This window comes from Bison bison, unplaced genomic scaffold, assembly GCF_000754665.1.
Source record: "Bison bison bison isolate TAMUID 2011002044 unplaced genomic scaffold, Bison_UMD1.0 scf7180017864471, whole genome shotgun sequence".
Lineage (NCBI taxonomy): Eukaryota > Metazoa > Chordata > Mammalia > Artiodactyla > Bovidae > Bison > Bison bison.
The window spans coordinates 32,042,015-32,057,439 of NW_011495032.1; the positions used below are offsets into that span (position 1 = coordinate 32,042,015).

Below are 15,425 nucleotides of genomic sequence, written 5' to 3' on the forward strand. Positions count from 1 at the left end.
CTTTTTCTTTTATTTCTTTGCATTTTCTTTCCCTAAATGCTTCATCTCCCTACCCCTCCTGCAGTGAACCTAATGTCCTCGATGACTCCCAGGGCCTGGCCGCCGAGGGCAGCCTCTCTAGGTACAGTGTCAATGCTACCTGTGTATTGGTGTCTGTGCTGGGAAACAAGCTGTTCCCTGTCTCCTCCGTCTCTCTGTCTCTCTGTCTCCTCCTGCCCCGTCTTGATATCGATTTCCATTCCTTGCCCTTTGTTGCTCATAAACACACGAGCCTGGAAGTCAAAGGTGTAGCCTCTTTCACTTTTCAGCTTCAGAGCTCCATCACAAATGGATTAAAAAGTCTACTTTAAAAAAAAAAAAAAATCCCTGGAGTTCTTCTAGGGGTTTATCCCATGGACCATCTCAAGAGTTTGATATACAAAATGTTAAATTTATCCCAGCTAAACATTCCCTCCCATGCTGATAGTCTTTAAGAAATTTTTTTTTGTCAAAAACCTTTTAATACAACTCCCTATCATTAGGAAGCCCCAATCTAGACAAGTCTTCCAGCCAATACCATGGGTGATAAGAAAACAGTGATACTATAATAAGAATACCAATGTCAATATGATTTATATAATTCCCTCTCTTTGGTGCATGCAATGTGACAGGCTGTTATGATAGCTTATTCAAACCATGTTTATATAAAGAATGTCTGTCCCAGTGCTAAGATGACCCCCAAATTTGCCACGAAATATCAGATACAAACATTTCTTGGTAAGAGACTTCTCATGATGCAAACAATATAATGGTTTGGCTATTGGTTTAAAGCTTCAGAAAGGGGGCCTGCACCTTTAACACTCAGATAAACCACGTCAAACATTCCTAATCTTGTGCTGTTGATTCACACCTCTCAACTAATCCTCATTAGGGGTAATGCTTCTTGTTCATGCTAAGAGTACCTTTGTTTCATCTCAAGAGAAAATATTCCCTTTCAGGTTTGCATTATATAGTGAGTGCTCCCATGTTTATTGCTGTATCACAAAGATGAGGAAATGTTGAGAGGCCGTTCCTGTGAAAGGCTGTCCTTTTTTTATTTTTTGCATCTTGTTCAGATTTCACATTTTCTTTTGCAACTGAAAATGGGAAATTTACTGCATCATCAGATGTATCTTTTTGTTTTTTTTAACTGGCCTCATAATTCATGACATTCATTTGTGTTTGCAAGCCCCTGCCTGGATAGATCAGTCTCACATTTGTGGTAAATGTGGAAGTGTTGCAGAGTGCAGGCTTAATTCCATTATTGAGAACTGCAAGGACAGGGAAGAACAGAGTAGTCCTCAAGGTGGTTTCCTTCATTGTTCACAGTATTGGAAGAGCTCTGAACCCAGCCTAGCACCATGACCACTGGTTTCAAAGCATTTATTTGTTAAATGCTTAATATTACATACAAGACAGGAGAATCTAGCTAGGAAGGTGATTTCAATGTCCTACTGACAGTAGAAAGTATTAAATCAGACTTTGTCCCAGGTCTTTTCTAACTAGGCCAAATTCTATTCTTACTGAATAAAATACTAGTCTGGAGTTGGTGAGAGAAGACGAGAGTTTGAGTTAATTTTTATAAATTCTCCCTAAGACTTGGCCCTCTTTGTCAGGCTTAGGGTTCAAACAGACTAATCTAGAGTTGTCTAAACCAATCCAATCTGCCTTTGGTCCAGTGTAGATTGGAATAAACCCCAAGTTCTTGCTATGTGAGGGTGGTTCAGAGCCAACGCTATAGGTTTTATCTATAGATGAATTAGTCAATCACGTGAGTTCCTTGATGACTGTTTTGGATCAACTTTTGTTGATCTGTTGTTCCCATAACTGGTGTGTTTGCGTTCTGGATGCCAGTCACCCTGATCAATTAGTGATCATAAAGAAACCAGAAAATGAAGCGCTCACTTTGGATTCTAAAAAGTTCCACGCGTGCAGAGGCATCCGACAGCCGTAGCACGTCCGCCTTTGCCACGCACTGCAAATCATCTCTCTCAAACGCCACCAGGTCACCAAGTTCTCTTTGGAGGAGAGGAACTTTTGGCATTACTAAGAGGTGGGTTTATAAAATAGGATATATATTTTTAATATTTGGTTTCCAGGCTTTCTTATTTCTGGCATGAAACTTCTTTATGGTGCAGATTCTTAAGGTTCTAAAGAAGCAGTAAGATATTAACTATGTAAATTACATTTAGCACACACCCGAGCCCTCAACGAAGGAAAACCTGACTCTAAAGCTTAAAGAATATCAGGAAACATGCCTAACAGAAAGTATTAGACCCTGCTGCTCACCCCAACCCCACATTTTGATAAACTTTCTGGGGATTTGCTTTTGAAAGAACACTTGTTTTAGGCAGCGTGGGCAAGTTGGTCCGAAGCCTAAATGAGGAAGTCTCCAGGATAATAGTATAACCTGATAAATAGGTGGAAACCAATAAAAATTTTGCAGACCTTTAGAAAATTTCTTCCAGGATTTTTTTAATGTGTGGTAACTGGTTTCTTATAAAGATTCATAGGAAAAAGTATAAGTCTGTAAGAATCACTATGCTATGGTGAATTTTTTTTTTCTTTTGGAACTAATAAATTGCAATAGTATGTATATCATGGAAGAATTCTCTTCTTTAAGAGTTTTACTCTTAGAAATACAGAAACTTCATTGTAGATCTTCTCTCCCTGTGCCCACCCCCAAATACACACACCATGGGCCATATTTCTCTCTCCAGAAGAATATAAACATGCAAAATGTTATTCAAGCACTTAAGCCTGGAAGTTTATACTTGAGAATTAAATTTTGTTTGGACATGTTAGAACATTTTGAAAGGCAGGAATTGACAATCAACTCTAGCTTAAAAAAAAAATAGAGAGAAGAGATTACAATGCTATTTGATTCCATAAGGGTAATTTTAATCACAGTGGAAAATAAGAATGTGACACAAGTTTGAACAAGATAGATAGTCTGCGTGAAACAAAATAAAAATAATCTATCCATCTCATGATCATCCACATTTCCAAACAATGAAAATTTGGCAAGTACACCCAAATAGAAAAGATTAAAGCAACCTTGTTATGGAGTTGAGAATTAATAACTAAAAAAATATCTGTTTATCTGTTGTGATACACAGAGAAGTGTACTCTCCCGGTGTTAAATCAGTTCTTACAGGAGAACTAAGATCCAGATCCTTCCCTTTTTTGTCTGAATTCCAGTCTCTAATCTCTAAATGCTGTGGCATTTAAAATATATTTTCTTAGATGTTATGGAGGCTAAGTAAACTTTAAATGCTAATCTTTTACTGGGAAAGGGAAGAGTAGGATTTTGTCTACTGTTTATATCCCTGTTTCCTATAAATGCTTTATGGCTCCTTCAGTACTGGCTTCATGCATTCCTCAGCACAAGGCGGTCACCGGGTGAAAATGGCTATGCTGTGTGCCTTCTGTTCCCCCTCCAGATTTCTCTAACCATAATAAAATTAAAACTAAAAGTATAGATAAAAGCAAAGGAAATACAAATTCATTTCCTATAGTTTCACCCAGTACTTTTACTTAAAACTTTTATTTTGAAATCTATGTTGAAATACACTTTTTTTGTACTTTGAGATGAGTGACAGAAATTTTTATTGTATTACTGAATGGCCTTTTGTTCCCCTATCCTTTAAGAAATACCATTAAATATGTATTTACTGAACGACTGAGCGACTTCACTTTGACTTTTCACTTTCATGCATTGGAGAAGGAAATGGCAACCCACTCCAGTGTTCTTGCCTAGAGAATTCCAGGGATAGGGGAGCCTGGTGGGCTGCCGTCTATGGGGTTGCACAGAGTCGGACATGACTGAAGCGACTTAGCATGTATTTCATTAGAATATGCATACATATTAATTGTATATGGTGCTTCCCCGGTGGCTCAAGTGTAAAGAATCCACCCGCAATGCAAAAGAGTCGGACATGACTTAGCAACTAAACAACATATTTATACACTCCAAGTCTTCATGCTGAAATGAGAGAAAAGAAATCATTTGTGCCAGGATTGTCTTCTAACATTGTCTAAATTTTTCTAGCTTATAAATTACTTTCTTGCATTTTGAGTAAGGTCTTTGGTTTTTGTAGACAGTTGACTCATACCAGTTCTGCCAAGACCCATATTTACTTCTCTAAAATCCAGATTGTTTGCCAGAGTAATTAATATTGCTTAGTGACTCAGAAACACCAAGGATGATTTCACTTCAATTTAGAAAGTTTTGTTTGCTTTTATACTTATGGTTTTACCTTTTTATTTGACAAAACAGTGGAAATCAGCCATTTCTCATTCCGAAGATTAAAATTTTTAGGGAATTGGTTTTCTCTAGAGAGGTGCTTAGGGCAAACACCATGGTCTTCTGGTTGGTGTTATATTGCACCCCGATAGTCACGTATCACAAATCCTGCACATGACAGAAATATTACATGACATGGGGAGAACTAAACTGAAACCACCATTTATATGCAACTCCAGTTTGATATAGACCCAAAATTATTTCTGCGTGCATTACTTCTATTATTAATTTCTCTGGTTGTTTATTACTAATGTATCCTCTGCACACAGTTAAGCCAGACTTTGATGTTCCAAATATAAACATGTTAGCATCATATTTTTAGGGAGAATATATTAGCTGAGCTGTATTTCCAAGGGAATGTTCTATAATTTAATCATTGATATGTGCATTCCATGAAACACTAACTGTATCATTTATATAAAGCAACTAAATACTAAATCTATAAACCTGATCCATTTCTTAGAATGAACCTCTCTATCCATAGAGAAAACTTTGATGCTTTTGATTCTTCCTTGGAATAATCATCGTGAAAGTACCATTATGTTTTGGCATTTAACACTCCCTGAGTGACATGTATTTCTTTTCTTGCACCATTTTTTTCTCACAATCTCAGATTACTGAATAAAAGTGAAAGTGGACTGCCTCTATTTCATTTTCTCTACCCAATTATTTTTAAGACTTTTTATTACCTACTTCCTTCTGGTGTTCTAGAAGCAATAAACTCATTATAGATGTAAAACAATGAAGCATACTATGTTACATCACTTTTCATGTTCAAACCATTTCACATTGACTAACTTCTTTTCTCTACCTTAATGGGAGGTAGATGGTAAGTATTAACCTCCCTTTACGGCCAAGGGAACTGAGGTAACATTTAGATGTCAATGAAGAATCCATTCCAGTGAAAGCTTTGCTTGGTATTTGGGAAAAACTTGTTTCTACTTTTGTGCATATGGTAATCGAATACTTAATCTTTCCAGTTTAAGACACATATTAAAATGTATAATTAATAAGGAGATGTCATTTCAAACTTGCCAGCAACTTAGTCTGTATTGCTTATCAGAATTTATTGCATTGTTCCTTTGAGGTAATTTTCCATCTACATAGAAAGGTCATTTATGGTACAAGGTTATATATGTATAAAAACAATGTACATTGATCTTTTTGAACTTGATATTCAGGAGAATAAGAAAGTCTAAAAAAACACCTGTTTTTAAAACTCTATGGAATTTCATGTATCCCAAATGGCCTAATTATTTCAGAAAAACTATGATAAACTCCATTTGGGAATCACTGAATTTTCTTCTAGTGGAAATATGAGTAAGACTTTTAAAAATGACACGTGACTGTGTCAACCATGTAATGATTAACTATAGGGGAAACGTCTGATTGTCCATCTTGCCACTGACTTCTCTCCCTACAACTGCAGGGAGATTTTGTTTAGGGAGCTCATTTTTTTTTTAAATGGCAATGAATGCATACAGTCTTTTCCTTTTCATGGACAGTTGCTGATGCTGCATTCCTCTGTGGAATATTTTACTGTAAAAATTATTTGTAGATGACTCTCCTTTCGCAAAGGCAAAGCCGAAATTAATCACATTGGCATCATCCACAGGATTACAATGTTCTCTGGGGCACAGTATATTTCTTTTTTTCACCTCCACTCCCATTATAAACCCCTATTATACATATGCATGCAGAATGAAAAAGGATCATGGGTCCATGACAGTGTTTTCAGCTTCACCCAATACTAAAATAGGGACCACTGCTGGTAGCCATTTTTGCATATAAAAGACACACATACACAGTAAATTTGGGAGGAGCAGGTTGTTACTTTTACAAATTGTGTGCTATATTTGGGTGCAACTATTTGATAGTAATTAAGCTACTAAGTTGTAATGACAGCTTAATTTCTTTGCCAGCCTTATCAATCTAAAATCATTTTAAAAGACATTTTCATTGTCTACCTATGTGACTATTTACTCAGTCACAGACTTCAGGCTGCAAACATGTGTTGAATGTGACCCTTCACCCAAATGGATTCTGTGTCTGATGTGTTTGATATTTGTCCATCTTATTTTCATGTAAGTTGAAATATTTTAAAAGGTGTTCCCATCCATGTGATAGAGTTGTTCGTGTTTGTTCGTCACCACCTTTCTCCTTACCCTTGAAAAAAAAAATTGAGATTAGCATATGATGTGTTAAACCTTTTGGTGGCTTCCAAACCAGGGGTGTGATTGAATCAATGTTTTGCTGAATGACAGACTGGCATCAGTGATTGAAAACAGAATCTCAATTTTGGCAGCTTGGGGCTACAAGGCCTCGTGTCCTACTTCCTAAACCTCTGAAAATTCCCATCCCAGGGGTCCTTTCCTAACCCTCCTTCAAAGATAATGGTATCTTTGAAGTGATTGTTTCCTGTAAGTGATTTTGACTAACACCCACCAGAAGATTGTCTCATTTGCCTGCTCCGGGCACGCTAACACTGGTGATGCTCTTGACAGGGTGGCAAGTGTGCAGAGTGAACCTGGCCAACAGAACCTTCTCATTCAGCAGCCACTGGGGAGGAAGAGGGGCCTGAGGCAGGTAAGCAACCCTGAAAGGGCAGGGGAGACATGCTATGAAAGGGCGGTTCTATTCAATTTTTAGTGTATATTAAGACTCTATTTTATGTGTATTAAGACTCTGTTTTACCTGAAATATTTATTCCCCACCTGAAATAAGCAGTACAGAGCAACTTTAAAACATGGTAAGTGCTTGGGCAAAGTGGAGAGTTTGGGGCTTCTATTTTTAGCTCTAAATCTTATTAGCAAACCTGGTTACTTGGTGAAATAAGTGGGCTTATGTTTTTATTTGCTCCCTATTCAGAAACCATTGCCAGTGAAACTACTGACCACGGAAGATTTGTTATAAAGTTCACTGAAGGCCTCTTTCTGTAGAGAGGCAGAGACAGTCATCCTTTCTTCCTCATTTCAAGATTAATGATTCTATTTAAAACTGAAATTGAAGTAAAGATTATTCTTAAAAATTTCCTTTGGTAGGGTGGGTTTCCTTTATGTTACCATCTAAATAAAAATCTAAATGAGGCTTTGTGCTGTGGCTTTGATGGGAACATCCCAGCACTGATCTGGAGGCTGGACATTTTCCCAGAATCTGGGGTGTTTTTCATCAGTCTTTCCTTCAAAGTTAGAATGTATTCAGCTACAGCTTTTGGATGAGCAAAGGCTGACTGGTAAGCAATCATTGCTAGTTTTGTATCCTGAAATTCTTACTATAACTATTTTAATTTATATTAATGTTCTTAAGCTATATAAAGGGGTAATAATCGTTAAGATAGAATATAGGATTGGTTAAAGGGGATGCCAGAATTATATAAGTACTTGTGTTTAAATATGCAGGAAGCAGTTTATTTTATGGGCTAAGAATATAAGGAACAATCATAAGACTCCAAAGAGATCCTCAAAGAAGAGAACAAACCATAGAATCCTCTGAATTTAGTCTTTCCTCCCAGCAGTTAGATCCTTCCTGCTAGCTTTTTCTTCTGCCTATTCCCTTTAGCTAAGGCGTCCTCTACTGTCACGTCAGAAGACTCAGACTGAACCCAGAAACCGCCACGGGGCTCGGCTGTCAACCACCCGCAGGAGCATTCAACCTAAGACAAAGCCATCTGGTGAGGCCTCCTGTGTCCCTCTGGGTAGACATTGACACAAGGCCTACTGCCCTGCCACACAGCGGGGAAGGCCTTCAGAGACTGAGAGTCATGCAGATAAACACACCTTTGGAAGCCACTAGGAAAAGGGAAGAAGTTTCCCAGGAAACTTGAGTGCCTTTTTTTCCCCTCACCTTCCTCAATCCCATCTCTCTCCTCATGCACCTAGGTAAATGAATAATTCCCTTGTCTTTGGGAATTGTCTTTACAAAAGTCTTTATACTCTTTGCTATGAAAAAACTAAGAAATATTTAATAATAAAATTACTATTGAGGGCTTCCCTGAAGTTCCATGGTTAAGAATCTGTCTGCCAAATGCAGGGGACACAGGTTTAATCCCTGGTCCGGGAAGTCCAAGTTGAACCACAAATGCTATGAAATTTGATGATAGAAGATTGTCTTTTATTTACCCAAGCCAGGAACTGGGTTTGTTATATGTCTCACCAAAGACAAGGGCATGATGAGTAATAGGAACTTTTAATTCCTGTTGGCAGTTGTTATGAGCGATGACCAAGTTCACTTAATGCTTTGTACTGATCTTGTTTTTATGGAAAAACAATTTATGCAGAAAGGTTCTTTTATGTAAAAATGATTTTTCTACCCATGTGCTACTGTTTGTAAGAAGTGAAGTGAAGTGTTAGTTGCTTAGTCATGCCCAACTCTTTGGGACCCCATGGACTGCAGCCCACCAGGCTCCTCCATCCATGGGATTTTCCAGGCAAGAATACGGGAGTGGGTAGCCATTTCCTTCTCCAGGGGATCTTCCCGACCCAGGGATTAAACCTGGGTCTCCTGCACTGCAGGCAGATTCTTTACCAGCTGAGCTATGAGGAGAGCCCCTAAGAAGGTAAAATCAAAACATGTATCTAATGGCCTAATGTGCTCTCATTTATTGGTAAACGAGCAATGTCTTTACTAAGAAAGGCAGGAGACACTGGTTAAGGCTAATTATTAAGCACTGCCAACCTACTATCCTCCTATTCTGATTTACTACTCTACTTCCAACCTACAGCGGACCAAAAACGATCTGTGACCTTCATCGAGGCTCAGCCAGAGCCAGCAGGTGCCCCAACAGACACACTTCTTGCTACAGGCCAGCCACAGGGCTGCAGCCCAGCCCCATCCAGAAAACCGGAAGGAATGGACAAACCAGTGCTCACGTCTTCCCCCGCCATTGTTGTTGCTGATCTTCACAGCCTGTCTCCCAAGCAGGTGAGGGCCCTGGAGAAACAAGCAAGTCTTGCTCTTTGCATATGTCTGTCTAGGAATGGGGATATGTAAATGTCATCCATATCATTTGAGTCTGAGTCAGTAATGTTTTGTCAGACACTGGTCCTATCCTTATGAAAAAAAAAAAATCAAGTATATGGCCAAGAATATATCTACTTGAGAAGGAATAAGAGAAGTCTTTATACTCTTTGTTATGAAAAAACTAAGAAATATTTCATAATTAAATGACCACTGAGGGTTTCCCTGGAGGTCCATTGGTTAAGAATCTGCCTGCCAATGCAGGGGACACAGGTTCGATCCTTGGTCCGGGAAGATACCACATGCCACAGAGCATCTAAGCCTGTGTGCCACAACTACCGAGCCCATGCTGCACAGAGGAGAAGCCACCACAGTGAGAAGCCAGTGTGCCTCAATGAAAGAGTAGGCCCCACTTGCCACAATTAAGGAAAATCCATGTGCAGCAACACCTAGCACAGTCAAAAATGAATAAGTAAATATATAAATAAAATTAAAAAAATAAAATTACCATTGAAAACCAGTATACTATACATGGCTGACAGTTCAGTGAAAAAAAATAAAGTTACCAATTTAGATGAAACCTTTAAATACATACTTAGTCACGCAGTCATGTCGGACTCCTTGTGACCCCCCTGGACTGGCTCCCAGGTTCCTCTGTCCATGGGATATCTCAGGCAAGAATTCTGGAATGGGTATCCATTGCCTTCTCCAGGGGATCTTCCCAACCCAGGGATCAAACTCATGTCTCTTGCGTCTCCTATAATGAAGGTGGAGTCTTTACCATCTGAGCCACCAGGGAAGCCGTTTAAACATAGAATCTTCTGAGAGGAACTTTTGTTTTGATCTTTTTTTGTTGCTGTTTAGATATTTTTTTTGTTGTTTTGATCCCACATTCTTCTCATGTGGTATTTAAAGAAAGCTAAGGGGCAATATATTATATACATTTTTAAAGTCTTTAATGGTTAAAATCATTGTAATACCTTTATCTCATTTTACCCTCACAGTCTACAAGGTGAACAGGGCGAAAAATGAGGCTCATGCAGCAGGTTAGAAAACTGAGGCTTAGAAAGTTGAAAGGGCCTATATAAACTCTCACGTATGCGGCTGCTGCTGCTAAGTCGATTCAGTTGTGTCCGACTCTGTGCGACCCCATAGATAGCAGCCCACCAGGCTCCTCTGTCCATGGGATTCTCCAGGCAAGAACACTGGAGTGGGTTGCCATTTCCTCCTCCAATTCATGAAAGTGAAAAGTCAAAGTGAAGTTGCTCAGTCGTGTCCGACTCCTAGTGACCCCATGGACTGCAGCCCACCAGGCTCCTCTGTCCATGGGATTCTCCAGGCAAGAGTACTGGAGTGGGGTGCCATAAGGTTAAAACTAGGTCCAGCCTTGTGATTCCTTTCCAGTCATAGCTGGAAAACAGTAATTTTTGATCCTCTTTCCTGGTATCCATCCTACCTTTCAGTGTTACGATCCTTTTGGTCATAGGGTGAGAACTTCCTAGCTGAAGAAGGAGAAAGGAAAGAGGACACAGAAGTACAAGGTGCTACAGCACACAGCCCCCTCTCTACGCAACTCTCAGACCCTGATGACTTCACAGGCCTTGAGACATCCATCCTCCTACAGCACGGAGACACAGTTCTTCATATCAGTGAGGAAAATGGCATGGAGAACCCCCTGCTGGCGAGCCAGTTCCCTTTTACTCCCACTGAGCAGGGGGAGACGGATGTCGACCTGGATGAGTCTCACGTTTAGTTCTGTACCTTTTAAGTGTTGTAGGTGTAGACAAGACGTGGAAGGGATCAGTTTGCTGAAAGTTGAAAACGTTCACTTGGAATATATGAAAACACAGCACTTTACACTCAATGGGTAGCACAAATCCCAGTAGATTTTTCTGCCAATGTGCATATTGTTTCATGAACATCGTTAAAAAATCAATGGCTAAGATGGTTTGGTTGTGTAAAGACCATGAAATCCAGGAAGGAATAAAGGGACAGAGCCATTTCACTGCACATTGTTTATGATTCAAGAAGCCTTGAGCAATTAAAAATGTATAATATTACAGAGCTGCTTACCTAGGAATATTAAGAAGTAATGTATTCTAAAAAACTAATGCAATTTTTTGAGGTTACATAATACATCTCATGAAAATGTTTATTTTTCTAATTTTAAAAACATTAAATCAGGTGGCTATACAAGTAGCAATTTACATAAAAAATAATCAAAAGGAAAATATTAGTTTGGGAAAACTAAATATTAATAGCAAATAAATCTGCAGCCATTTTTTTTTTGGATCAAAAATATAACCATTTAGAAGAAAAAATACTATTTTTAGAACTATGAACTTTTCAATTTATTTTTTAACTGTCATTTTCATTACATATTGTAAATCAAAATGCTAATGCCATAAGATCATTCCATTTCATAATCAACACAGAGAATATTCTAGAAATTATCAGACATAATTCTGAATTAAGAAGACATAAATAGCCTATGATAAAAATTAAATATAAATATAATAGCTAGAAAGAGATGGTATTCCTACTTCTAGCCCTGATGACATCAATGCCAACATTGGAAAATATCAGGAAATGTAGTTATTTTCCCTTATAGTGTCCTGTGCCTGCCCTTAAGGGCATATTTTCAGATATTAAGATTAGTGTTATTAGAATTGGTTCAATAAAATAACTTTTCTCAATGTTAACAGATTTATATGATCCTTTAGATGTTAAGCTTATGAAGAAAAAATATAAAGTGTGCAATTTCTTTATAGACACAGTCAGCTTGTGTATTTTACTTTAACTTGACATTCAGTTACTTCAAGAAAAGTATAAAACTTAGGAGGCTCATGAGGCCATATCTAGTGTGTTATTAATCCTATAGTAGGGCTTGGCATCTTACAGTTCAAGATTAAATTTCAAAACTTTAACAATTTATATTAGAAAATTGTTACATAACTTCTAAGCATATAAAAATTCATATACATACCTAAATTGGTATGGTGGTGGGGTTTGTGTGTGTGTTTTCTAGCACTCAAGCTACAGTTTAGACTATAATTACATTGCAATGAATTTAGAACCCATTCTGTACACTTAAACTTTGACTATGTTGGTTATGAAATGTATATGTATATATAAAGGAGACCTATTAAACCCACCCAAATCACAAAGGAAAATTATTTTCCTGTTAGCATTGCTTATTAAACAGGCATTGTTTGTTATTGTGATTTATATTTTCCAATATAATTTGGGATTTTGGTCTCATTCACAGTAGAATGAAAGATATCTGTGAGTTAAAGGACAAAACTAAACATTGCAAATCTAAACATTCAGAAAACAGAGGTGGTAAATGACCTCTTCTACATTTTACAATATTTTCAGGACATTTATGCTTAATGCTGAGTTCTCAAATGCAGAAATACACATAAAGAAGTGGTTTTATAATTCTTGCTAAGGTGATATATTTCATCTGCTTAAAATTATGCTGCTCCCTTAGTGTTAGAGGCCTTATGTTTGGTAATTACAAATGTCTGGGCTATATGAGTCTCCTGTATGTGCGTGTTTTGTTCCAGTTCCTTGATGCTTGACTCAAATTCTCTGTGTATAATTGTATCAAATATTTAAAAAGTAAAAGGGTCGAAGAAAATTGTTAAACATCTGACCAGAATCCTATATACCTTTATATATATATTTGAAAAGTAATAGACTGTGTTGAACATGACTATGCTGACCTGTCTGCCTTTTAGCCTGATTCCTTCACTTTAGTGTTATGGAAGTCTGTTGGAAACTTTTCCAATAAGCTAAGTAATGTTGTACCTTGCAAAAAAGCCTCCACTCTGACAAACAGGGCCTTATAGAATAGGAATGTTTTCATATTGGGACTATGGAGATTTTACAGATGTATACATCTGTTCCATTTAAGGTGCCCTTAAATGTGTTGAATGTAATGTGTTAAATGTCTGTGTGTAATTGCTAAAATACATGTATGTGCATAAGATTGTCACAAGATGTATTCTCAGGAATACTGTTCCCTGGATTTTGAAGGAATAATTATTTTAAAAAAAAGTTGGAGAAGATTAGAAAAAGATCAAGATAAGTAACAATTTTTTATAATTCAAAATGTTATTGAGTATATGACTAAAAGTTAATTATTACATATGATAAATATAGTATTGGTAATACTAGATCATTTCTTAAGCTATGATACTTAACAATATTTATCTTGTTCAGAGGAAAATAAAAACAGACACCTACTTCCCATGTACAAAAAAATTGGATTCAACCAAGGGACTGCTCTTCTGAAATTAACTTTTGAGAGACCTTGGAATGAGTATGTGTCCTCCACAATAGTGGGTGTAGATTTACTCAGATTCAATTAAAGCAGTTCAAATTCTGGATACACCATTTTATACAACAAAATATTTAACTTCTGTTTTTCAGTATTTGCTGCTTTCTGTAATTCTTTTAGGTAAGTTTTATTTCTTTTTTCCAAAAATGAAACTGAGTTATTCAGTGCATTGGGACAAGGCACTTAGAGCTATAGTGTCAAAAGGCATAAATGGGGATAACAATACTGGGAGAAAAATCCGTAGAATTTGGGGGTCTGGTTTGGGCTTGTTGAGTAGGCTGGAAGTAATGTGTTTACTAGTTCAAGCCTCCAAGAGTACTCTGGGCAGAATACCAAGAGTACTTTCTTTAGTATTTGTCCCTTTAATCAATTTAAAACATTCTCTACTCTGCTGTCCAGCTCTGAGAGTATCTGAACAGGAATAGAGTATATGTTGGGACCAACAGGGAAAAAAAGGTCATAAATAGAATGACAGTCCAATATAAAACTAAATACCCTTTGTCAAGTTATACAGAGACTTTAATAGTCTCCGTAATTAGCTGCTATCACACCGAGTTTTGCTGTTGCCCTGTCACCTCACACTTCCAAGTCCATGGCCTTGTCTTGGCAGTGACTAGAAAGTCTCACTTCCTCATTTACTTCAGTGGGTCCTAACTGCACCTTTTCAGAAACAAAGTTTGCTTTGACACTCAGGAGAATAAAAATAAGTTAGAGCAGAATGTATTTGGAAAAACTTAAGACAAATTTACTTATGTTGTTTTAGGATCATTTAGGATTACAGATCAATGTACCTCCATATTTTTCAAAAGTCACTGTGACTGCAGGATGAAAATCCTTTATTAGCCATTTTACAGGTAAAAGCAAAAGATTGACTACACAGCCGATTTCCCTCAGATTACTATAAAGTTTGTTATGAATACTGAATGACCAAAGAGCATGGAAAAAATGCATATGAATAAATATTGAAATGTTTATGAAAGATATTTATGAAAGATAAGACTTCTGTGTTTGAATATGCACATATAATAAAATAAATCTAAAAATATTTAAGGTGCCTGATTGAGTTTCATTTCTCATTTTTCAACACAGGAAATAGGTTAACTCATTCAGAAAAGTGTTCATTTTAGACCCTGAGGTGTGCTTTGTTTTGGATCCCTGGAGCTCATCTTGACACTCCTCCTCAACCCTCATAGTCTGGCCTGAAGTCACCTTTCAGTTCAATACCTCTAATTCCTCCCTCTTCCAAATGAGCTCCATTCTACTCATGCTTTCTATCCCTAAATTTCAAAATTAAGGAGAATGGGCACACTGGGAGACAAATACCCCAGTATGACTTCTCTGCTTAAGTATGATCATTTGGAAGGACTGGTAGATTTCCCAAGAGGAATGTTAAGGGCCAGGTTATTCTCTGAATGTGGCCAGAACCCCATGGGATCCAACTTTACCATCACAGTTCTGTCTTTTATACAAAGTGCCTTATCCTTAAACTCAAAGTAATGCTCTTACTAAACTTTTTTTTTTCCCATGTGAATTTGTTACTGGAAAAATTGTGTTTCTCTCTTTGTGGGAGTCAAGCCAAAAGACACAACCAAGTCAAAGATTCAAGAAGGAAGGATGTATTACTTTCAGCAATAAAGAACAGTGAGAATCTTTCCCAAAGCAGCGTCTCCCCAACTGGGAAAGTGGGTAATGTGTTTTTTCTCTTTTGGTTTGGGTGTGTGTGTGTGTGTGTGTGTGTGTGTTAAGTTTTAAGCTAAGGGTACATGTGTATTCAGGAAGGGGCTTGTTGGGTAGACAGTC

General features: G+C 37.5%; 1 protein-coding gene across 1 annotated transcript in view; it reads left to right on the top strand.

Annotated features, from left to right (window-relative positions):
* Positions 1-11,033, top strand: part of UNC80 (unc-80 homolog (C. elegans)) — a 230,278-nt gene extending 219,245 nt beyond the window's left edge. Inside the window, 5 exon segments of the mRNA XM_010861283.1 lie at positions 65-121; positions 6,829-6,910; positions 7,883-7,994; positions 9,045-9,244; positions 10,767-11,033. Of these exon segments, the coding sequence (XP_010859585.1) occupies positions 65-121; positions 6,829-6,910; positions 7,883-7,994; positions 9,045-9,244; positions 10,767-11,033 (718 nt within the window).
* The last annotated feature ends 4,392 nt before the right edge of the window (positions 11,034-15,425 follow it).